The sequence below is a fragment of the Erythrolamprus reginae genome, chromosome 2, assembly GCF_031021105.1.
Source record: "Erythrolamprus reginae isolate rEryReg1 chromosome 2, rEryReg1.hap1, whole genome shotgun sequence".
Taxonomy (NCBI): Eukaryota; Metazoa; Chordata; class Lepidosauria; order Squamata; family Dipsadidae; genus Erythrolamprus; species Erythrolamprus reginae.
The window spans coordinates 138101495-138127550 of NC_091951.1; the positions used below are offsets into that span (position 1 = coordinate 138101495).

At 42.5% G+C, this 26056-nt stretch overlaps 1 protein-coding gene across 5 annotated transcripts in view; it reads left to right on the forward strand.

Moving 5' to 3' along the window:
• ADGRE5 (adhesion G protein-coupled receptor E5) overlaps positions 1-23539 on the forward strand; it is an 87630-nt gene extending 64091 nt beyond the window's left edge. For 3 of the 5 annotated variants that reach the window (XM_070739621.1, XM_070739619.1, XM_070739623.1), the window contains 13 exons: positions 1178-1224; positions 2726-2818; positions 7045-7213; positions 7713-7826; positions 10114-10343; positions 11977-12150; positions 13990-14178; positions 17176-17393; positions 18413-18479; positions 18982-19073; positions 19363-19531; positions 20137-20244; positions 21554-23539. In XM_070739621.1, the coding sequence (XP_070595722.1) occupies positions 1178-1224; positions 2726-2818; positions 7045-7213; positions 7713-7826; positions 10114-10343; positions 11977-12150; positions 13990-14178; positions 17176-17393; positions 18413-18479; positions 18982-19073; positions 19363-19531; positions 20137-20244; positions 21554-21586 (1703 nt within the window). In that variant the 3' untranslated portion in view covers positions 21587-23539. The remainder of the gene's footprint in view (positions 1-1177; positions 1225-2725; positions 2819-7044; positions 7214-7712; positions 7827-10113; positions 10344-11976; positions 12151-13989; positions 14179-17175; positions 17394-18412; positions 18480-18981; positions 19074-19362; positions 19532-20136; positions 20245-21553) is intronic. The other 2 variants (XM_070739620.1, XM_070739622.1) reach the window with 1 other exon arrangement.
• Positions 23540-26056: the final 2517 nt, after the last annotated feature.

Sequence of the window (26056 nt, forward strand, 5' to 3'; positions counted from 1 at the left end):
CAGAGAAAACTGTTTTGAAATTGCATAGTTCACAGTCTCATGTTTAAAAATATTTTATGCTGCTCCCTAGTATTCAAGCATTTACATTTTTGGACCAAGAGCCAAAGGTTGGGTCACATTCAGAAAACAAAGCATGCACAAATGTGCCACTGTACCACTCTAGAAAACTAAAGAAGGATGCCTTTTCCATTCTTTCCAACCTTGGGCCTTTTCTATACAGCAGTGATTTTCAACCTTTTTTGAGCCGCAGCACATTTTTTACATTTACGAAACCCTGGGGCACATTGAGCGGGGGGGGGGGGGTAAAAAAAGTTTGGACAAAAAAATTATCTCTCTCTCTTCCTCCCTTTCGCTCTATTTCTCTCTCCCTCCCACTTTCTCTCCCTTCCTCTTTCTTTCTCTCTCTCTCCATCCCTCTTTCTTTCTCTTCCTTCCTCTCTTTTTTGCTTTCTTTCTCTGTCCCTCCCTACCTCCCTCTATGTCTTTCTCTCTCTCTCCTTCCCTCCCTCTCTTTCTCTCTCTCTCTTGCTTGCTTTCTGTCTCTTTCTCTCTCTCTTGCTCTTTTTCTTGCTCTCTTTCTCTCTCTCTTGCTTTCTTTCTCTCTCTTGTTCTCTTTTTTTCTCTCTTGCTTTCTTTCTCTCTCTTGCTTTCTTTCTCTCTCTCTCTCTTGCTTTCTTTCTCTCTCTGAGCTTCGCGGCACACCTGACCATGTCTCACGGCACACTAGTTGAAAAACATTGCTATACAGAACCACCATCTTCTTATTCCTTTTTCACTTCTGCCGTGAAATTTCTGTGCCATGCTGGTTCTTTGGATTAAATGTTGCTGGACAGCTTCTGCCCTTGATTTGGCAAATCTTGTTCAGCTTCTCTCTCTCTCTATGTGTGTGTGTGTGTATTAATAGCGATCTGCCTTGTGGCACCGTTAAGAGCAATAAAAAACATTTAATATAGGAAAAGTACCAAGCATAGTTTATCTTCAGTTGAATTATTAGGCCAAAGCAAAATATTTCTTCACTGCACCCTGAGACCTGGCCCTGTTAGTTTCCAGAAATAGATAGAGCTAAAGTCATATGGTCAATGCAAAATAGAACTTAAGATGCTTAGGAAAAGAAGTAAAATGAAGGGATTTTTAGAAATGAAAATATTTTTCCATAAATTGTTTGTTCTACCTTCAGAATTCAACAATCCCATGACTTTGTGGAATAACTGTTCAGATAAACAGGTGAGTCCTAAACGCTTAGATCTTGAAGTGTAGATTAAATTTACGGTATGCATGGAATAATACTAAATTTCCCTTGGGGTGGGATAACCGTAAGATAATGTGTAAAAGTTGCTCCACCAACAAAGAGGAAGATGTCATTGTATCATGAGGCTCCCAATATTGTGAGAACATCCCTGTTCCACCAATGGAGTTCCTGCTTGTGGAGGGAGGCACATAAATGCAGCATGGTGTCCGAAGGCTGTATACAGTGGTGAGCTACGAGCCGGAACGCTAAATTGCACTCGCTACCACGGCTCGTAAATTCTTGTGGGACCAGCGCAATTTTGCTGACGCACCTGTGGAGGAAGCAAAATCATGCACGGAACCACAGGTGCGCCCATGTTTCAGCAAGGTTTTTTTGCTTCCGCGCATGCCGAAACACGGACACACCTGTGGTTCCGTGCGCGATTTTGCTTCCTCCCCAGGTGCATCAGCAAAATCGCGCTGGTCCCACAAGAACTTACGAACCGCGGTTGCGAATGCAATTTAGCGTTCCGGCTCATAGCCCACCGCTGGCTGTATATGTAGGCTTTCAGGCTGCATACTGTTATCCCTTTCATTTCCTTTGGCTTGACACACTCATTAGCTGGATCTCAAAGGCATCTTCACTGGAGATGGCTTGAATTCCTCCTCATTGTAATTCATGTGAAGAAGCACAGCAGAAAAGAGGCATCTGTTTCACCTACTTTGGCCCCAGTGGGCCACCACCACATCTCTGGATTTAATAGTATTTCCCCATGGATCTCCATACTTAGGTTTGCTTTCTAACTTGGCAAATCATGGCCTCCTGAGCAGCCATCTAATGGCATTTGAAATAAACAGCAACAACACCTAATATTACAATATAATTTAATGACATGATTTGCCTGGGTTAAGCAAATTGAGAAAAGTTGCATGTAGTTATCTCATTGAACTGCCTCAACCTAATAATTACTAAGAGTTTGCCTGTGTTTTACCTTGTAATCTTAAGGATCAGAAGATAATGGGGTTCTTTTAAGTACACACAGTAGGATTTTTTCAGGATGGAGAATTAAAGGCTATACAGTATATGGATTCTACATTTATCTTGTGCGGGGATAAAATATATTAGATCTCTGCATGATTGGATTCAAAAATGTGATATTGGAAAAAGATGCTGCTGTTTTAAGGCATCATACTATAGTCATGCTGCCATGTTCTCTCAAGCTTGTTTGGAGTTTGAATCCAAACTGCTGAGAGCCTTAAGTATATCTAATGCTGGTTTATTTTTTTCACTAAGACAGATGAGGGCAGAGTACAGCACTTGTGAAAAAATTATTCTCCTGGAATTTTATTCTTGAAATGTATTTATTGGTTAATAGGGCTTTCAAAACAGTTTTATCTGCAGTGAATTAAAGGCTTTTATTTGATTTCATATTTCTTCATCATGGTTCTCCCCTTCATCCTCATCCCCTAACGGTGTTTGCCGGGTGTTGTTTTGCAGAGTTTACTTTGCAACACTACCACTCAGCTAGGAAACCTCTTCAATTCACCACCAAATGTGAGCAGCCTGATGGATTTGAAGACCCTTTTGGGGGTAAGTTTTCTGTTTGGTTCTTGGCTTACAGAAAAAGGCAACTTGGGGAAACTATTTAAGAAGAGAAGCTGACAGGAGACGCCTTGAAGGCAATTCCCTGCCCTGCTTACCCTGCATCCATCACGTATTAAGACCTAAACAAGTTCATATCTTTGGCATTTTTCACATTGCACAACGTTCCAATCTAAAAGGGTAGCCGGTTATCACACGCTAGTCAAATAACAATGGTTCTTTTATGCACATGTGTGAGTGTATTTCTTTCTACTCTCCAATGAATGAACTGTCAATCGAGATACGATGTAAAAGAAGAAGCGGTCGGGTTCACGTCTTTTATGCACTCTGCAAGTCTTTAATTTCTCCGATAGCTGAGAGACTTCTACTTCTCACTGGTCCATTGCTGCGGAGCCTGCCTTAGCCTTCTTCGTTTACATCCCTGCCTCCCAACCTCTCTTCTCTCTGAAGGCTCCCTGAGCCATCCATCCCTTCCCCATCACTTAACACAAACAAGAATTGCTCAATGCTGGCAGGTCAACTTAGTTTAGAGGCTGTTAAGACTAAACCCAGCTGTGCGCTTCGTGTGAAAGATGGACAGGGAGAGAGAGAGTGAGAGGGAAAGAAAAGTGGTGGCTGGATCAAATAGATGGGTGGTAGACAAAACTTGCACTCTGGAACTACGAAGGCTCCATGCAAATCTAGTGGTAAGTAAGAAGTTACCAAATCGGTAACTTCTTCCCTGTTGTATCACCAGCAATATACTCTGAGAAAGATATTTCTGCCTCCCAAAATAATCTAGAATAATACTCTTACATGAATTCTTTTAAAAAGGAAACAACTAAAACTATTGCTATTCCAGTCACATGTACTATTTTATATGATTTCTAAAAAGCATGGGGAAAATATTTGAGTTGGAGTAAAAATAACAGGCAAAAAGCAATTCAAGTGAGTATCCGCAGTATATAGAAACATGTATTGTATAACAGCATTACCATCCTTTTTATTGACAGACTCCTGGCTGGGCTGTGTTTATAGATCCTTTACTTGTGAATTTCTAAATACATCCCAGCCAGGTGTTAATGAAGAAGGAAACAGTTTACATATCACTAAAATGCCCGTTTCATAAAGAATGCAGGTTCTTTTTTTCTTTTTTTTAATATACTTTATTTATAAATATAAAGAAAAAGAAAAGGGGAAAATTGAAAATTGAAGCCGCAATAACTAAACAAAAAAACAATAAAACTCCAGCCCCAGATGGATCCCATCTGAATTTTATAAACAGCACTTAGAAATAATCGCACCTATACTCTTAGATATTTATAATAACGTACTCATTAACGCAAAACTCCCTACCTCTTGGTCTGAAGCTTACATAACCCTCATTCCTAAAGATATACAAAATAAACACCTCTTAGAGAATTATAGGCCCATAGCATTACGTATGCTGCCCCGAGTCTTCGGAGAGGGGCGGCATACAAATCCAAATAATAATAATAATAATAATAATAATAATAATAATAATAATAATAATAATAATAATAATTACTCAACACTGATTATAAAATATTCACATCAATAATTGAGGACAGATTAAAGAACATACTAAACAAAATTATCCATCCAGATCAAAATGGATTCCTTCCATCAAGGAATATAGCAACAAATACAAGAACCATACTGAATGCTATCGAATATTACGATAAACATTAAGAATGCAGGTTCTTATGGTGATTGTGTAGTGAAAGAGGATAGAAATCAGTATCCTCAATCATATGATCAGTGTCACATGATCAAAATTGAGGCACTTGACTAATGGCATACACGGATGACAATTGCACTGTCTGGGGGTCATATGATCACCATTTGTAACCTTCCTAGCAACTGATATACAGTGAACCCTCGATCATCGCGAGGGTTCCGTTCCAGGACCCCAAGCGATGATCGATTTTTCGCGAAGTAGCGGTGCGGAAGTAAAAACACCATCTGCGCATGTGCAGATGGTGTTTTTACTTCCACCGCCGCAGCGCGTTGCTGGGGAGCGCGCGCGCGCGTTGCTGGGGCCGCTCCCCAGCTGGGGAGCGGATCTGGGGTTTCCCCAAGCGCACGCGAGTTGCTGGGGCCGCTTCCCAGCTGGGGAGCGGATCTGGGGTTTCCCCAAGCGCGCGCGCGTTGCCGGCTCCGCTTCCCAGCTGGGAAGCGAAGCTAGGCTGCCCCAAGCTCGCGCGCGTTGCTGGGGCTGCTCCCCAGCTGGGGAGCGGATCTGGGGTTTCCCCAAGCGCGCGCGCGTTGCCGGCTCCGCTTCCCAGCTGGGAAGCGAAGCTAGGCTGCCCCAAGCTCGCGCGCGCCGCCCGCCCGCCCACGCTGTTGCCGGCTCCGCTTCCCAGCTGGGAAGCGAAGCTAGGCTGCCCCAAGCTCGTGCGCGCCGCCCACCCGCCCACGCTGTTGCCGGCTCCGCTTCCCAGCTGGGAAGCGAAGCTAGGCTGCCCCAAGCTCGTGCGCGCCGCCCGCCCGCCCACGCTGTTGCCGGCTCCGCTTCCCAGCTGGGAAGCGGAGCTAGGCTGCCCCAAGCTCGCGCGCGCCGCCCGCCCGCCCACGCTGTTGCCGGCTCCGCTTCCCAGCTGGGAAGCGGAGCTAGGCTGCCCCAAGCTCGCGCGCGCCGCCCGCCCACCCAGGCTGCCCCAAGCTCGCGCTCCAGCCCACCGCCGCCGGGGTCTTACCGGGGCAAGAGGGGGAAGACCCAGGGAAGCCTCTGCCCGGCGGGGAAACTCCACCATCTACGCATGCGTGGAAGGGCACGCATGCGCAGATGGTGGAGTTTACTTCCGGGTTGAAAACTAGCGAAATAGCCCTTTCGCGATCCTTGAGGACGCGAAACTCGAGGGTTCACTGTATTTAATTTGTCTCAAATAATAAAGGTGGATACTCCATCTATCTATCCTATCCTAAAATAAATCAATGAACTTCCTTTTGAACAGTTGTGCTTTGAATAAGGAATTCATGTGCAGAATATCTCCCTTCACCCAATCTCAATTAATCCAGAGGTATTTTCTGAGAAATTTGGAAAGGCTGAATAATTTTACTGTAAAAAATGGGGAGATTATAGTTTGAAAGTCGATTTGGAGGACACATCAATCTTGTTTTGGGTTTTTGGGGGGGGGGGCGAGGGGGGTTCTTTTCTTTTTTTCTTTGGCTTTGTCACTCAAGTACTTTCTAGCTGTGTTGTGTCCACAACTGTCCTCATCATATCCAGCATGATCATAAACTGTTCTTGCTGGAAACAGTGGGTATATTCTAATCCCAAAAGAACTGTAGGATGAGGAAAACCAATCATGTAACATATTAGCTCATACTCTCATCTGAGGATCATTAACCGCATGGGATCAAAATGTGGCATTTTGAACATGTGCCAAAGACTCACCCACCAGATGAGTGGCTCCAATGGAGACATTGGCCACTCATAGTTCCTACAGACCAGGAAAGATTTTTGCCATCTCAACATTTGACCTTTGTGGGAGTAGAAGCACTTTTAATAAGCACTTATCTACTTTTGTCTGAAAATTTTATATTCTAGGTAGGGCCCAGAGGCATTCATGGACCCTAATACAATTCTCAATACCAATGCCCTGTTTTATAGCATGCTAGATTTTAATTAAAAGAACATTTTAATGCAATAACAATGGAGACATCTCCAGGCATATTCAGTTGGCTGCTGGTAAAGAGGCAGATTATTTCTTAGATCTTAGACACTCAAAAATCCCCTTGAAATTCTCCATTCCTGTGCTTATCTATGCACGGTGGATTTAATATCTCACTGCGGCCAGTAACGGCCCACAGAGTCAGCCTTCTCCAGGTCCCGTCCACCAAACAATGTCAATCGGCGGGACCTCGGGAAAGAGCCTTCTCTGCGGTGGCTCCGACCCTGTGGAATCAACTGCCCCCAGAGATTCCCATTATCTCCTCCTTACTGGTTTTCTGGAAGCTGTTAAAACCTGGCTTTGCCGGCAGGCCTGGAATTAAGATTGATTGTTAGTATGTATGGTTTTTTATTATATACGTGATTTTAGTGATATTTTTACTGCTTTTTACTTGTATTGTATTTATAACCATTGTTAGCCACTCAGAGTCCATTTTGGAGTGAACGGCATATAAATAAACAAACAAACAAACAGTGAGCCAGTGTGTGTCTCTGAGTGCCAGTTTTCCCCATAAACACAAATGTCCTCATGCTTTAGGAAACACTGGACTTACTGGACAATCTGTTGAAATTGTTGGAGGCTGAGAATAAGGAGCAGAGGCACCAGGTGGCCACTGAGATCATGCAAGTGATGGAGGACTGGCTCAGGATGTTTGCAATTGCCCTACCCAATGGAACCACCACCATCAAGTCCAAAGAAGGCACAGGTTAGTATATAGATTTGGGGTGATTTGAGATTTCCCTCATGGCCAGCCTTCCTCCACTGCAAAGGCACCTCCTTTGTGTGTTAGCCACCCCTAATGTGATACCTTCCAAGTGAATTAAGACTGTGGCCGATTGGGAATATTGGGAACTATTCTACAGCAGTTGGGGGAACCATGTGGGCCTCAGTTCCCAGAATTCCCGAGGCAGCTGGCTCAGGAATTCTGGGAGCTAAAGTCCACATGTCATAAAAGGACCATGGTCCCCCACCCCTGTCCTACAGCATATTTAAGGAAGATATGCAGGATAATTTTGAAATATGAAATCAGCCTTCCTTCCCCAGTTTCATTCTGCTTTATGGTAGATCCCCCCCCCTTGCTGGATAAATCTGTTGCTTGAATAGTTGGAATATTTGGAGGAAAGCGATGTTTATTTCAGACACCCTGCCACTTGCCCTTTTCTGTTCCCTGCTAACCTTGTCATCTTCCTTCCCTTTCGTAATAGAATTGGTGATGGAAATCAGAGGAGCAGGCAACACAAGCCAAGGTCTGGCGCAACCGTGGCTGAACGAGACACAGATGAAAGTAAGCTGGGAAGTAGCAAGCAAGAAAGGAGAAGGTAAAAAAGCTGCAGCATCATAGCAAAGTTTTGTTTATTTTGTTTTATTTATTTATTTTGTCCAATACACAATGAGGGTTTTAGTGGGTATATATATATATATACACATAGTAAAATACATGATGAAGGTTATAGAGGAGTTACTCATAGTAAAATATATCTAAGAAAGAAGAGAAAAGAAGATATAGTAATAGAACATATCAATGAAAGAATAGAAGAAGAGATATAGGAATAGAAGAAAGGTATAGGAGATATAGGAGAGCAATAGGACAGGGGACGGAAGGCACTCTAGTGCACTTGTACTCGCCCCTTACTGACCTCTTAGGTGGGTGATGCTGGGAGGAGAACCGAATATGCCTGTAGTGGTGTGGAACAGCTGCAGGGAAGGCAGCAGAAGGGAAAATCTCTTCTTGGAGTCAAAGCTTCTGGGCCAGACTGTGGGTGTGGGAGAGCCACGTTGTCTTAGGAGTAATTAGCTTAGAAACGTATGTCAGTGGAGGGTGGAAGTTTCTCTCTTTTACCAGGCTGTTGCAGAAGAGTTCTTGCCGGGTATATAGGTGTCACTTAAGAGGGTTTCCTTGTTATTGTCTCAGGCCTTCCTTCTACTTGCCTTCTTTTTCTTTATAGACCTGTGAACATAGAAACATAGAAGATTGACGGCAGAAAAAGACCTCATGGTCCATCTAGTCTGCCCTTATACTATTTCCTGTATTTTATCTTAGAATGGAGATATGTTTGTCCCAGGCATGTTTAAATTCAGTTACTGTTTTCAGATCTATCTATCTATCTATCTATCTATCTTCTTCCTTCTATCTATCTATCTGTATCTATCTATCTCCCTATCTCTCTCTCTCTCTCTCTCTCTCTCTCTCTCTCTCTCTCTGTCTATCTCTATCTATCTATCCATCTTCTTCCTTCTATCTATCTGTATCTATCTATCTCCCTATCTCTCTCTCTCTCTCTGTCTATCTCTATCTATCTATCTATTTATCTCTCCCTCTCTATCCATCTGCCTCCCTCCATCCCTCCATCTATCTATATCTCTTTCTCTCTATACATCTTTTTCCATCTATCTAGAAACTCCATATAAACTGAACCTGTCCCTCTTCTGCTCTACCAAGGCAGACAAATAGGTTTTTCTGAGCCATAGGTTGCCTCACCAAGGGAATGGGCAGAGAACTAAAATTAAAGAACCGGGGAGGGGGGGCACGAGGGTGTGGGGCTTGGGAGCATTTCCTTCGCAGCCATTTTGAACATTTATTAAAAGAAGCGAAGTACTGGAAAACAATTGATTATGAAGCCATTTTATTTTAAACAATAATAATGGCAAGAAGAAAGGTTGTTAATTTTTTTCTCCTTGCTATGTTAGATGACAGGGTTCTCAATGGAGTTTAATTAGGAAAATGTTCAGGACACAATGTTGGATTTAATATATGAAATTCCTTACCACTATTAGTGAAGACCTTGTTTTTAAAATTTGTTTGACAGAGTGGAGAATAGAGCATTCAGTTTCTGAAGTATTTCTAAATAATGTTGTGGGTTAGAGAATTTAAGGGAAAGAGTTGCCTCTGCGTGTTTTTCCCAGAATCATTTGTTTATTCATTTTTATCAACAGAATGCTAAATTGGATGGGCTTTCAGTGTGATGAAAGACAATTCTTATAGTTTGAAGAAAAATGACAGGCATTTTTTTTGTGTTGATAAGTTTCTTAAAACTAAATGATACATGACCATAATAAAATTTTAATATACATTTTTATTAAAATGGGGGAAAATATTCACAAAAGGAAAAGGAGGCAAAGGAGTAAAGTGAATAAACAAGGGATACAGTATATTGTTTAATATTATTTAAATTTATATTATATAAATTATAATTTGCCATTATTCCAATAAGAAATGGAGAATACTATATTCTTTAAATTCCTAAAAATGATAGTTAAACTCTATATAGAATTCAAATAACTAGTGCACTGGAATAAATTATTAACACCACCAAACGTGTTAACTGAGAATTGTACAACGAGGCTATAGAGAGAGAGAGGAATATTAAAAAAAACCTATATAAATCTCTTTCCAAGATTGTCCAAGAGAAAATTCCCTGCTGTGCTAGTACTCTGCTTGCAAAGATTATTTTCCCACATAGACCTAAATGTGCACATACTATTTCTCTCCATTGACAGTTTAAAGAGAGATAATCCACTCACTGCATTCTCCTGCTTATGTTGACCAGCATTGTCTTGTCTTGTCCCAGTAACTTCCTCACATTTGAATGACTCTTTCCTTTTCAGGTCCCAGTCTTGTTGGTCTCCTCTCTTACCAGAATCTAGGGTGCATCCTGACGGGTGCAGATGTTGAAGGAAGCGACTGGGAACAAATAGGAAAATCCAACGAATTGATGGAAGAGCCCGGCAAGCCCAACTATAAAGTGTTGTCCAAGGTGGTTTCTGCTTTTGTAGGTCATAATGAGACCACTTCCCTGAGCAGTCCCGTCACATTCTCCTTTAACCACCCAAAAGCAGTGAGTATCCATGTCTTCTTTGTCGGTCTACAGAATGGCAATTATATATCCTTCCATTACTCTTATAATAGCCAATTACCCAAGGAAAATGACTTTTCCTGAAGAGAAGGTACTGTTATGTTTTCTACTTAGCCAGACACAAACCTTGATCAGATTTTGACATTGATTCACATGAAAGGCCAACTTGTCTACTTTCCTTGCTTTCTGTTTGGGTACTGGCAAAGATTTTGGTAGATGCTGCCTTTGGTATGATCTGATAAAAGGGGGAATAAGTCCTCGACTTACAAATCCAATTGGGGACAGGCATTCAGTCACTAAGAGATGCAGTCATTAAATGAATTGTCTTGTGACACACCCGGTATTATTGTTGTTTTTACCGTGGTCATTAAGCAAATCATGCGATTATTAAATGAACCATATAGTCATTAAGCAATTGAGTTTGCGTGTCAGAAGCTGTTTTGGAATGTTGCCAATCATGATCCCAAACACTGCCAACGCTGTAGCACTTTGACTTATATATCGCTTTACAGTGCTTTATAACCCCCGCTAAGTGGTTTATAGAGTCTGCATAAATGCAAGCCAAGCACCTGGACTGCAATCCTGTGACCATTGAGGTTGGTCATAACTTTGAGCAGAGAGTGCTTGGAGTCTGTTGTGGTTGGCTCTGGCCCAGCTCCTGCCCCAGGGAATGTGGAGGTGGAGGCAGGGGAAACGTCAACATGTCCTAGGCCTGTTTTGTTGCCGGCAGAGTCAGGGAGTACAGTTTTCTCGGATGAAGAAGAAGGTGGGGGTGACTTGGAAGAGGGGGGGCTTGGCACAAAGCCCAGAAAGCCAATCACCATTATCTTTGGTCGAGTCGGATGACAAAGTGTTAGACCCACGCAGGCGCAGACTTATGCATCGAAGAGACCAATTGAGGAAATATTACAGGAGATAAGAGAGGCCACCTGTGTTTGGGTGGGGCTCCAGTAATTAGAACTGCTGCTATAAATAGCAGTGTGCTAGTTTGGCCGTTGTGGAAGATTATCTGATCGCAGTTCTTCAGGATCATGCCTCGCTGTGTCTGAACTTTGTTTGTGGATTTTTCACGCCTTTGACACCAAAGCAGAGTAAAGTTGTGTGTGTTTCACTTTGTGGGAAGAAGGAGGGCTGTGATGTTTCTTCACAGCTACTAGCTAAGTACTTAAGGACTGATTAAGGGACTTGTACAGCCGACAAGGTTGTTTTGGGGAAGAATGCTCTGAAATTTGTACCCGTGAATTTTCAGGAGGCTTCTACCAGAGAGCCCGGCAGAACAGAGTCCAAGGCTGTTGTATCTTTGAATTGTTTTTTTTAATGACTTGTTATTAAATCAAGCAAATGTACTTGTAGCGAGTGGTGCAGGAAGCTCAAAAAAGACCCCACTCCTAATATCTCAGGCTGCAAAGGAGTCTGCAGGAGATTTTTACTTATAGACTTGCAAGATTCTGTTAAATACAGACTTACAGTAAAGTAGGATTAGCTCATCTGGTCACATTTCCCATCTGGTCTCTCTGGGAAGGCCAACAAAATATGCAGAGTTGAAATTTGTATGTATTTGTCAGTGTTGGCTCATTTCATCCTGTCTTCATATATTCCTATATTTTCCTTCTAGGAATCAAAGCCTGATTTGAAGGTGATTTGTGCTTCCTGGAAGCCCACCCACAGAGGTGGACATTGGTCTCAAGAAGGCTGTGCACATCTGAACACCAGTAATGCCAGCAGGACATATTGCCGCTGCAACCACATGACCAGCTTTGCAGTCCTTATGGCCTACTATGATGTAGAGGCAAGTCCCAACAAGAAAGTAGACCAGTTAGGAATGGGTTTAAGACAGGGAAGACAAGTGAAAGAAATGGGCGTAGGATTGATTTGTTACTCATAATTGGAGTTCCTTGTATAACGGTCAGAGAAGAAATGTGGATTTCTGATACGTATTAATACTCATATCTTTCACCTATGAAATTACACCGTCTCTCTTAAGACTCTGCGTTAGATATGACAACATTATTTATTAGGTGTCCAAGTTGTTTGAACTAATTATGAAATTGCTTATAAAAACCAACAAGAGAGGGAGGCAACTTAAGGGAATGGCAAATATACATATATATTTTAACAGAAGGGAGCAGGCGTCTCAGGCTATTCATTTTCTATGGCATCCCCTCCACTATGGCCTACTTACCACTCTGGTGTTTATATTGTGAACCATTCAGAATCAACCTGGTGTTTATATTGTGAACCATTCAGAATCAACCTGGAGTTGGGTGGCATCAACATTGAAATAAATACACTTTTGCACTTCCACCCATTGCTCCTCTTTCACCATCATCTTGTCTCTCCTTGGCTGACCAGTTGACTCACTCAGTTGGAGACTTGTCCAACACTAGAAGAACATCCAAGCACCCAAGGCTCAGACAAAATATGTCATGAGATAAGGTCGAAACAAGCCAAGATGGCAAGAAAGAGGAGACTTTTTTTCCAGATGGGCAACTCAGTTGGTTGGCTAGTAGAAAGAGTGGCCTGTTCTCCCTTCAGCAGAATATTGGGGAAATGGTGCCTGCATTTTCCTTCACTGCCCAAGGAACTACAAAAATAGTAAAAAGTCCATGGGAATAGGGAAGATGATGGGTTCCTAGAGTTAAAAGCATTGAGACAAAATTAGAATCAAGGTCTTGATCAGATTAAGATGAATTGTTTTAAGGAGAATCAGCTTCCTGGTATTTAAGATGGCATGATCAAAGGAGGCTGTCCAGAAAACCCACTTCAGCCAGAGATCTGGGCTGGTCAACTATTTTTCAGTCTAATTTTTGAGCCCTTCTTGTTATTTTCGTTGCCTAAAGCATTAAAGAATTGTCACTAGATATTGGTAATTTAAGCCCTACATGGCACTGGACCAGAGTACCTCCAGAACCGCCTGTTACCGCACGAATCCCATCGACCGATAAGGTCCCACAGAGTTGGCCTTCTCCGGGTCCCGTCGACTAAACAATGTCGTTTGGTGGGCCCCAGGGGAAGAGCCTTCTCTGTGGCGGCCCCAGCCCTCTGGAATCCACTCCCCCCGGAGATTAGAACTGCCCCCCCTCCTTGTCTTTCGTAAGCTACTCAAGACCCACCTATATCGCCAGGCATGGGGGAACTGAGACATCTCCCCCAGGCTTTTATACTTTATGTTTGGTATGTATGTGTTGTTTGGTTTTAAATGATAGGGTTTTATATGTCTTTTTTTTTCTTTTAATATTAAATTTATTCCACTGTAACATTTTTTTTTATTATTGTTGTGAGATGCCCCGAGTCTTCGGAGAGGGGCGGCATACAAATCTAATAAATTATTATTATTATTATTATTATTATTATTTAAGTCATTAGCTTTTTATTATCTGAAGCTTCTGTGAGGTTCTTTCAAATAGAATTGACAAGACCTCACCTCTACTGCATTGTTTTATGATTTTTTTAATTTAAAATTGTAATTAGATTGGTGGGAATTGGATTTGTTACTATGTACTGTTTTTATTATTGTAGTGAGCTGCCCCGAGTTTCCGGAGAGGGGCAGCATCTAAATCCAATAAATCTAATCTAATCTAATTGCCTTAATTAATTAATTAATTGCCTGTACTGTTTTTTACTCCAGGATTGGGCACTGTCTGTCATCACAAAGGTTGGGCTGGTTCTATCTCTGATCTGCTTATTCTTCGCCATCCTCACCTTCCTGTTTTGCCGTGCCATCCAAGGTATGCGCACGACCATCCACCTCCACCTTTGCCTGTCCCTCTTTGCTGCCTATGTCATCTTCCTGAGCTCTGGGATATCTAGCAATACGGTAAGTAACTGGTAAGGATTTTGATTACACACTTGGGGGGAGGCAAAAGCAGCTGAAAGAAATAAGTGGAAAAATCCTCAATGGAAAAGGCTGAGTGTGGCCAACCCCTTGTAATCCCACTTTTAAAATATCATTAAAAATACATCTCCCCCTGTTAGATGATAAAGAGTAAGAAGTGCTACTCTTAAGTTACAAAGGATATACAGAGGAACATGTGGAGTAGAAGATATCCAGATAATAATAATCCAGAAATATAAGTAGTACTACATATAACAAGACCAGATAGCTTAACTATATAAATATTATTTACATTTATCAAATATCTTTGCCAATCAGTTTCCGGTCACAATTCAAAGTGTTCGTTATGACCTATAAAGCCCTTCATGGCACCAGACCACATTATCTCCGGGACCGCCTTCTGCTGCACGAATCCCAGCAACCAGTTAGGTCCCACAGAGTGGGCCTTCTCCGAGTCCCGTCAACTAAACAATGTCGTTTGGTGGGACCCAGGGGAAGAGCCTTCTCTGTAGCGGCCCCGGCCCTCTGGAACCAACTCCCCCCAGAGATTAGAATAGCCCCCACCCTCCTTGCCTTTCGTAAGCTCCTTAAAACCCACTTCTGCCATCAGGCATGGGGGAACTGAGATATTCTTTCCCCCTAGGCTTCTACAATTTATGCACGGTATGTTTGTTTGTATGTTTGGTTTTATAATAAGGGTTTTTAGTTGTTTTAGTATTGGATTGTTACATGCTGTTTTTTATCACTGTTGTTAGCCGCCCCGAGTCCACAGAGAGGGGCGGCATAGAAATCCAATAAATTAAATTAAGTAAATAAATAAAATCTTAGTCAGTTGCAATCCTAGTCATTCACAAATACATCAATCTTTTCTACACATATACATATACAAACCAATAGTCCCAATGACCAGTTAGGTCCCACAGAGTCGGCCTTCTCCAAGTCCTGTCTACTAGGCAATGTCATTTGGCGGGACCTAGGGGAAGAGTCTTCTCTGTGGGTGGGGGGCCCTCTGGAATCAGCTCCCATTCGCACTACCCCCACCCTCCTCGCCTTCCATAAAAGCTTAAAGACCGATTTATGCCGCCAGGCTTGGGGGCCATTAGACCGTAGCCCCCTGGCTGACAAGTGTAGTATGTTTTGCTGTGTGAATGGTAATGAATGATTTTAAATCTTATTAGAGTTTTTAAAAGTTTATTAGTATAGTAATTGGATTTTTAGATATGTATATGGTATATTGTTTTTGACATGTTGTGAGCCACTCTAAGTCCTCAGAGAGGGGCGGCATACAAGTCCAATCCAATCAATCAATCAATCAATCAATCAATAACACATAGTTCTTACTACACACAGTAGTTCTTACAACAATTCTCCCCCAAGAGAGATGCTGCTGGCTCCCTCTTATGGCTTACTGCATCACCAGCTCTTAAAGCAACAATGTATTAAATCCCGTAAACATATATTGCATATTGTAACACCCAACCAGTTATGCACATAGCGTTAACACCCCCTCCTTTAATAGAGAACTTGGGAGAGACTGGAAATCTTGCACACGAGCTGACAGTGCGGTGCTAACTCTCCTCCTTCCCACTGTCTAAGTTAAATGCCATTGTCTTGCACAGGGGAAAGTTGCCTAAATATGGTTTGCCAGCTCCTTCTATTGGTCAGTAAGTCCAGTCCAGTTCCTACCACTATGAAGGTCTGTGCTTCTTCCTTCAAGATCGAAGTATCTAATAGACTAAACAGTGAGGATGCCAAGAGACACAAGTATTAAGGGGTGCTACTGGACTTTAAAGAAGTATGTGTGTGTGTGTGTGTGTTTGTTTTGTTTTGTTTTGTTTTGTTTGTTTGTTTGTTTATTTATTTATTTATTTATTTGATTTGATTTGATTTGATTTGATTTGATTTGATTTGATTTGATTTGATTTGATTTGATTTGATTTGTATGCCGCCCCTCTCCACAGAGTCGGGGCAGCTCACAACAGTAATAAAACAGTATACAATAAACAAATCTAATATTTTAAAAGTATCTAAAAACCCATTAATTTAAAAACCATTCAACGCAAGCATACCATACATAAAACTATATAAGCCTGGGGGAAATGTCTCAATTCACCCATGCCTGACGGCAGAGGTGAGTTTTAAGAAGTTTGCGAAAGGCAAGGAGGCTGGGGGCAATCCTAATCTCCGAGGGGAGCTGGTTCCAGAAGGTCGGGGCTGCCACAGAGAAGGCTCTTCCCCTGGGTCCCGCCAAATGACATTGTTTAGTCGACAGGACCTGGAGAAGGCCAACTCTATGGGACCTAACCGGTCACTGGGATTTGTGCAGCAGAAGGCGGTCTCGGAGATATTCTGGTCCGATGCCATGAAGGGCGTTATAGGTCATAACCAACACTTTGAATTGTGACCAGAAACTGATCGGTAACCAATGCAGACTGCGGAGTATTAGTATGACATAGGCATACCTGGGGAAGCCCATGATTGCTCTCGCAGCTGCATTTTGCACGATCTGAAGTTTCTGAACACTTTTCAGAGATAGCCCCATGTAGAGAGCATTACAGTAGTCGAAACTCGAGGTGATGAGGGCATGAGTGACTGTGAGCAGTGAGTCCCAGTCCAGATAGGACCGCAACTGGTGCACCACGCAAACCTGGGCCAACGCTCCCCTTGCCACAGCTGAAAGATGGTGCTCTAATGTAAGCTGTGGATCAAGGAGGACGCCCAAGTTGCAGACCCTCTCTGAGGGGGTCAATAATTCCCCCCTCCAGGATGATGGACGGACCAATGGAATTGTCCTTGGCAGGCAAAACCCACAGCCACTCATCCGGGTTGAGTTTGAGTAGGAACAAAGAGTGCATCACATTTCTGTTTGAAGAGAATTTTCCTGAATATAAATGATGTCCATACGAATGTTTGAAGACTGGACTGGATTTTGAAACTGGTGCCAGAACACCTTAGTCTAATTTTTGTTTCCCTTTTCAGAAGGCATGTGCTGTAGTTGCTGGATTGCTCCATTATGCCTTCCTCTGCGTCTTCTGTTGGATGCTACTGGAGGGTGTGCAGCTCTACTTGATGGTCGTTCAGGTCTTCAACACCCATAGCCTTAAACACTGGCACATCTTCCTTGTCGGATATGGGTTCCCAGCTGTCTTAGTGGGCATCTCCGCTGCCATCAACAGCAAAGGATACAGTAACAGAAAGTGAGTCCTGAATTTGGGTCCCCATCCACCTCCACCCCCACCCAGTCATGAGCTAAAGCAGTAATGGCGAACCTACAACACGTGTTTCACAGGTGGCCCACGCAGCCATATCGGAGGACACACAAAGTGCTGCCCTATGTCAGCTCCAGCGTGCGGGCTCATGCTGGCCAGTTGATTTTCGGCCTTGGGGAAGAAAAATGGCCCAATGAGCAAACTAGACCTTCAGAAAAATGGACTTTGCACTCTGGAGGCTTCAGGAAACTTCCTGAAGCCCCAGAGTGTGAAAAACAGCCCAACAGGCAAACCAGAAGTTCAGAAAAACGGACTCTGGAGTGCAAAAAACAGCACAATGGGCAAACCTTAAGTCCATTTTTCCAAACTTCCAGTTTGCCCATTGAGCCATTTTTTTCACTGTCCCATGCTTCAGTGAGGCCCATGCGTGGGAGCAGGGCAGTGAAGGGCTACCAAAATTTTTACTACCACACTATGGGCGTGGCTTATGGAGGACGCCCTGCATTTTCTTTCAACATCTTTCAATGCAAATTGGGTGCTCTGGGGTGGAGCTCCATTTTCACTACCCCACTGCATCTCCCCCTGGGTAGCCGCCCACCCCTGGGGCAGGGGGATGGTTCTGTCCATGCGCAGGAGATGCGCATGCATGGGGGGGTTGGGAATGAGTATGGGGACACACACCCTTTTGCCACATGAAAAAGGTTCGGCATCACTGAACTACAGATACCTTTGCCTCAGGCACTGAAGGTTGGGTGACATGATGTGTCCCTGGTGCCTCTGGTGCAGGTCATGCTGGAATTGCTTGTGAAGAAGAAGGGCTGAGCAGGCAAATAGAGGAACCTACCTGGCCAGTCTTAAACCCCTGTGGCATAGACCTGCCCCATCCCACACACACATTCCTGCATGACTTATAGGGAGCTTTCTTAGGAAAGTGAATTTCTAATGTCAAAAAAGATATATAGGTCCCGTTACCTACAAAACAAGTCACCCTCTGTCTTTCCACACAGCTGCTGGCTTTCCAGGGAACGTGGGTTCTTGTGGAGCTTCTTGGGACCTGTCTCCTTTATCATCCTGGTAATGATGAATGCATGCTCGGGCCTTCATTCTTCCTTCTAAACTCTGCCTTGGGAATCACTTAAAATGTTAATCTCTGAACAGTATCCCAGCTTTTGTCTATTATAACTTTTTGGAAGGCATCGTTATTTGTATGCAACTTTGGGATGGATGTAGTGGTCTAGTTCCATCTCTGTTGGGGACAACGTTTGTCGTTCCTTTAGAAAAGCATTCTCTCCAGTTCTTACATACATCACCTGATGTCAAATTAAAATGCTCCTACCCCCCCCCCCAAAAAAAAAACCTGATATAAATAAACTGACTAAACTGAAATGACTCCGGGTGATTGTACAGCTTGGATTTAATTTGTTGAAGCAGAATTCTCTAATTCTAACACTGTCCAGCTTTCAAAAGCTTAATACTCTATCTTTAAGCTTCCATTAAGGAGGCTAGAAAAGCTGTGATATTTACGCTAGTGCTCATCTCAAAGCCTGATTATCCTTATCCAATCTTTTCTGCACAGGTCAATGCTGTTGTCTTTCTTATTACTGTCTGGAGGCTTTCCGAGAAGTTTGCTGACATTAACCCTGATTTGACTAAATTGAAAAAGCAGAGGTAAGTAGCCAAGAAAAAGTGATCATCTATGTCTTAAAAGATCAGGAATTAATAACTGGTGAGATTATAATAATCCCTTTGGATAATAAATGATTTATTTAATAAAATGATTTTCAAAAGCTCCCATCTAATATAATCCTAGTGGAGAATTAGGGCATAGGCTGTTACCTAGCCCTGTTTGATGTAATAGATGCCCTCCACATTCTGTTTCAAGGCTAGTTCTCATTACATAAGGTCAAGGACCATAGCAACAAGTGTTAAATTGTGTCCTAAATCTCTTTTCCTACAGGGTGCTCACAATCACCGCCATTGCACAGCTCTGTATTCTAGGCATTACTTGGATCTTTGGCATGTTTCAGTTCAGCAATCAAACCCTCGTCATGTCTTACCTCTTCACCATCTTTAACAGCCTACAGGGTCTCTTCATTTTCCTCCTGCACTGCCTACTCAAAAAACAGGTATCTGTATTTGTAGAAAGGCAGATGTGTTGGGAACCAGCTCAGAGACTGAAAACTTCTGGTCATTCATCTGGGAGTAAAGCCCATTGAATATGATAGGATATACCTCTCAGCAGACAAGTACAGTGGTACCTCTACTTACAAACTTTTCCAAATAAGAACCGGGTGTTCAAGATTTTTTTTACCTCTTCTCAAGAACCATTTTCTACTTACAAACCCGAGCCTCCGAAACCGTAACCAGAAAAGGCAGGGAGAAGCCTCCGTGGGGCCTCTCTAGGAATCTCCTGGGAGGAAACAGGGCCTCCACCCTCCCTGTGTTTTCCCCAATTGCATGCATTATTTGCTTTTACATTGATTCCTATGGGAAAAAAATGCTTCTTCTTACAAACTTTTCTACTTAAGAACCTGGTCACGGAACGAATTAAGTTCGTAAGCAGAGGTACCACTGTATAGCATTGCACTGTAAGTTGGGCACATAATGTTGGGTGTTGGCCAAAAACAAAAGACTCAAAGACTGACAAATATCAAGGTGTGTATGTGTGCAAAGCAGGGGAGAGACACAGATACAAAGACCAGAATTTCCTAAAGTTGTTGTTTACATCTAGGTGCGTGACGACTATTATCGCTGGTTGTGCCAGGGCAGTCGTGGCAAGACCCAGAGCTCTGACAAGTACTCAGATTTCAGCTCCACATCCGGTTCCAACACATTAAGGGTAAGAATTGATGAAAGGTTTCATCCTCCAGATTTCCCCTTCTGAGTGTGGAACTGCCCTGCAGTACTGTTTTGACTTGGAGCCTTTTCCTTCACTTAGTCCTTTTAAAAACAATCAAGAATCAGATTGAACCTGAATCAAAACCTGGAACCTGTCATCCTGTTTTGAGAATCCATGCAAATCAATCCCCAATAATGACTGCTTCTTTTAATGATGTGCAAGTGGGTGAATTCAACATCTCTCCGTTCGTTTTTTTATGAATACTGGCTGATAACCTGGCATTGCCCGGATATTTATAGACGTTGAAGCTTTTCTCTGATGGGGAGCCACTGGGAGGAGCCTTTCTTCCCCCTACTCCCATGCCCATCACCCCTGCCCTCTCCCTTCCCCCTCCCCCTCCCATGTGTCCCTCTTTCCCACCCTTTCTACGAGCCAATAGAATGGAACATCAGGTGTTTTCCCATTGGTCCAGTGGACAGTGGCTTTCCAGAGAAAGCTGCGACGGAAGTGACATCACAAACAATTGCCGCTGTAGGATGCCACACTCACTCTCCTTAATGGCCCAGAGTTACGCTGGAATGTTCCAGAGTTATGCTGAAACACAGACACACACAGACACACACACACCCTCCTAGGGGTGAATTACCCTGATAGTATTTGTTTCATCTGTGTACCAAGTTTGGTTGAAATTGCTTGAACTGTTCCAGAGTTAGGCTGGAATGTACATACATACAAACATATAGCCTTTTTTATATTTATAGAACCTATGTCAGTGTGAAATGAGGGGGAAACATTTGACATAAGGGTTAATAGGAAACAATACGCTAAGATCCAAGAAAAAGGGATAGTCAGTATAAACACGGAATAAAACTGACCAATCACACAATATAAGCAGGAATAATAGAGAGAGCATGATCCCCGAGCATTACTGTATCTGTAGTTTACCAACAGGTTAGCTATTCAGGGCTTCTAAATCAAGCAGAATCCAAACCACTTAACTAAGGATTATTAAGTCATATGCTTTACATATAAACTGAAGTGGCTGGTTGTGTAGTTTGAACTTAAAATTGATTATCTTGACTGTAATGCTACAGACTTCGGTGTTATTTGCTTTAAAGTTATAAATAAAGGTTGCATTGTCCTATAAATAACCAAGTTAATTGACAGGAAAATGTCCTTCCTTAAAACAGAAGGACTTACAAATCTATTGAAATTCTTGTCTGTTATCAAGAGCTAATGAAATATTTACTCCGGTGGAGGCAAACAATTACTAGATAATTCTAAAGGCTGTCATTCTTTTCTTCCACAGTCTCCCAAAACTTTGAAAGAATCTGGAATGTAACAAAAGTTTTCAGAAATAATGAATTCCAAGAGTGCTGCTTTGCATATAAACATTTCCAGAGAAAAGATGGACTGGAAAACAGAACCATTGCCTGCTGATTTAGATCTACTGCAATAAAAGGACAGTCAAATTGCCAGAAACCTACGCAGGGATCCATCTAGCAAGCTTTGGAACTGAGCCCACCTTAATCTTATATTGGTACAGGACTTCCATGAAACGTTCCCTTTTATTTCATGCTAAGGCTCTTCTCTCTCAAAGAGAGGATCATTTCTTTTTGAAAGGTACTCCTACTACATATGACACATTCTATAAAAGGTCCTTTCCGTGGACACTGGTTAGCCTTCTGCCTAGCTATTTTTATGCATCAAAAATTTGAAGCAAAATTTGCATAATAGGCATGAGTTTTTTTCATCCATTTTCATCCAAAGTTATTTCCAAGTATAAACTTGTGATTGTCTGCAGTACTTATTAAGACAAATAGAAACAGGGATGGTAAATATGCTATGTCAAGAGTATTTGAGGAGTTAGGGCAAAGTATTGGCAACAATGCTATAATTTAGGACTGGACAAAGAACTTCACTTTATTTTGCTTTGTGGTTATATTTGTCCAAAGGATAATATTAATTTTGAATTCTGCCCATCAGTGAGATTATAAAGCCAGGTCTAGAGGCATCCCTTTTTAGGTAGCTAAAAGTTGCCCTGGTTTGAATAATCCTGCACATAAAAATGTATCTAAATATAGAAACATAGCATGATGTAGGCAAAATACAGACCTTTTTAGACAGTGATCTAATTTTTGATGTACAATACCTTTTATTTATTTTTAGTAGGAAACTAAGCCTTCATTTGCAACCTTGCACACTGAGCCAGGCCTAATTAGGCATAAGCAACCCCATGCTATGAATCTGTTTAAATTATAGTTCATTTCCATTGCCCAAAGATTTTATAGTTCTGCTTCTTGGTGCATTAAATGTCTGCCACACTCAAAATTCAGATTCAGCTCAAAAGGCAAGATCTAAATAATCTAGCATCTCATGGGCTGCTTCATATCTGACACGTCTGAATAGAAGCAGAGAAATAGAGAGAGAGAGTTTTCATTTGATGTTGTTTTACTGCTGTTCCCTGGAGTTCTGCTTTGCGGTAACAAGATGCAATGACAAAAAGGGATATAGGGTATAGAGCAATCTCAGTTACAAGAATGCAGGTAATTCTGTTTATTCAGACATGTAGCAACAATTATAAACTTGAGCCAGTGAAAAGGAAAAAGTTTTGGCGGTGGGGTTTGTTTGTTTTTTATTACCATGATGAAACACCTCCAGGGAACAGCAGAACTTTGGTTAGATTAGAAAGTTAAAAGCAATATCTCAAAAGGCAGTGATGGAAACACTCTTCCATATTCCTTGTAAGAGAACAGTACAAATACAAAAATCTTCAGGAGTCAAGGATGATTTCAGTTTTCCTTTCTTTCTTTTTTTATGAAGTTAATGAATTTTTTCTTCAGTGGCCATTCCCAGAAAATATTGAAGAACTTCCTGTCTAGACCAGTTAGGCTTGAATTGTTTTCCGTATTCCTAACTCTTGTTTTTTGTAAAGTGCTTGGTATTTTTATTGTATGTGTACCTTAAGTTCCAGGTGTGCCTTATTTGCATGTAAATAGCAAAACACCAGAGTTCACAGCTGATATTTTTCTACTGAATTTTGCTGTCAACATTATTCACAAGTTAGACCTAGTCTTTGCATGCACCTTTTATAGTACTGGAATGTGTAAATTTGTACTCGAGGGAAAAATTGGATGGATTTATTTTATTGATGGTTCTGCAATTGTCTCTCAGTTTCGGTAACTGCCCTGTCTTGAAATATATTCACTCTAAGAGTGCCTTTAAACATGTACAGTTTTTTTTTAAATGTTTCTTTCCAATTACCTACCTACTTCCTAAAGCATTTCCCCCTCAATCTATGTCTGTGTCGTCTGTGTCAAAATTGAACAGCCCTCTCCCAACAGAAGTGGAGGGGTATGACATCATCTATCTTCAGACTACAATGTCATCCTTTCAACAGTTCCCAAGAAGGCTCCACACCCATTTGCACCACTCAGGTAACCATGACAACACGGATAAACCTTGAAGTGGCCTATATGAGTCTCTAAAAGGATGCAAATGACCAGCTGCCTGAAAGGAACATAAATCCTTCCATTCCCCACCATCCAGTCAGTGCTGAAGAAGCTTCTTGGATTTATAAATGAAATGCCTTCAAAGAAAAACCAGAAAGTCCAGTTGCCTCTTGAAAAAGAACCTTTGGGACAACCATGGCCAGGATCCATGGGTTCTGACTGGAGGCTCCGCCCATCCGCCTGGGATGCTTCTGCACATGTGCAAAAGCATCATGCACAAACCAGTGACAAAATTGTTTACAACCCACCACTGACCTGGATGACTGAGAATCTCCATAGACTCTCTGAATCACACAAGTACAAAGACTGCAACAATCCAAGAATACTTAGGAAAAAAGGAAATAGACCACGTAATACGTATCTTCCAACAAAATGGATATCCATATCAAAAGTGCCTGACCACTCAAACCACCACAGCACAATCTACACAAGCTATGAAAAGGATAACGCTGCCTTACATCAGAGAAACATCTGAGAAACATCAACTGTTATAAGCACCTGGCATTAGTGTCAGCACACAAACCTACTAAAGCTGTCCAAAATATAAGTAAAGCAAAAGACCTAGGAGCCCAAGAAGAAGAAAAAAAATAAGAAAAGTCATCTCTATTAGGCAATTCAAATACTGTAACAACCATTATGCCTGCCCATCCTACCATTATGTAGGGTGGGCAGGCAGAAGACTGCAGAGCACATCCATGAACACCAACTAGCAGTCGGAGAACTGAAAATTCCTTACTCTCACAAACACATAAACAGACTTAACTACGGTTTAACACAGAAATTATGAACATTCTGGACCAAACTAAATCCAAAAATGCTAGGCAATTCAGACAAATCATCCATTAATAGACACAGGAAAAACATATTTACACACCATTCAAAGGAGACAATTTTTTAAAAAGGTAAGGAAACAAAAAGATCAGAATGCATACTTCCCAGCACCCAGATAAGCAGGGATTAACACCAGGGAAACAAGCAGAAAATAATACCCTAATCAAGGGAGTACTAAGGAATAGCATCCTCACCAAAATTGACAAGAGGAGCTATTGCATAGGCCTGGGTTGTCAGACTAGATTTCTTTGAGGGACAGATCAGCATTGTAGTTCTCCACTGGCCGGGTGGCGGGGAGAGAGATGGGATGGACCTCTGCAGCACTTTACCAGCCAAAATGGGTGCAGGGAGTGTGAATGGCCCCTATGCACCTCGTTTCAGCCGACCAGGAAGGACGTCTTCGTGACGTCAAAGCTCCGCCCATGGAATTCCCTATTGGGATTCCCCACCTCCATTTCAGCCTCCAGATTGGCCGAAAACGCCGCTGCCGATTGTAAAAACGGCGCTCTGCTGGGAGCCGCCACCCGGCTGTAACCTTCTGAAACAGCCGGACGCTTCTCGGTGGCCTCCGGAACTCGAACCCAAACCCGAACTTTTGCCAAACTTCCGGGTTCGGCGTTCAGGAGAACGCTGAGAAGCCCCCCGGCTGTTTCAGAAGGTGACAGGCGGGCGGCGGTGCTTCTCAGCGACCTCCCGAACCCGAACCCGAAAAGTTCAGCAAAAGTTTGGCAAAAGTTCGGGTTAGGGTTCACACCGAGAAGCCCCCCAGCTGTTTCAAAAGGTGACAGCTAGGCGGCGGCGCCCAGCGGAACGCCATTTTGCGATCAGTGGGTTCGTTAGTCGAAAAAAGTTTGTAAGAAGAGGCAAAAAATTTCCGAACCCCGGGTTCGTATCTCGAAATGTTCGTATCACGAGGGGTTCGTATCATGAGGTACCACTGTATATAAAAAGGGAGCAAATCACACATTCACTCTCTGATGACGTCAACCTGGTAATGAAATGACTGCAAGCAAACCAGCAAGCTCAGACGATACCAAGAATTTCATAACACATTTTATTAAAAGGCTTAAGCTTTCATGGATGCATGGAGGGGCTAAACTGGCATAGAATTTAAATTGAGATGAGGCGGGTCAGAAGGGAGGGGAAGACAGGGTAGTTATGAAAGTGCAAATGATGTATGAGACCGATTACAAGCACATATCAATTAATAATTGTAATACATTAAAATCCCATGGCGTTTGTTAGTTAGCCTGAAATTTTTTTAACTGAATGAGTTGAGCAATCTCTCACTTGTTTCTTCTTCTGCCTCCTCCCCCAAAATGGCTATTTTGAGATCTGTAATGGGATGTCCTGCCAGGCTCAAATGCCCCAGGATTACTGTATATGCCCGGGAGAGATGTCTCAGTTCCCCCATGCCTGGCGACACAGGTGGGTCTTAAGGAGCTTGCGAAAGGCAAGGAGAGTAGGGG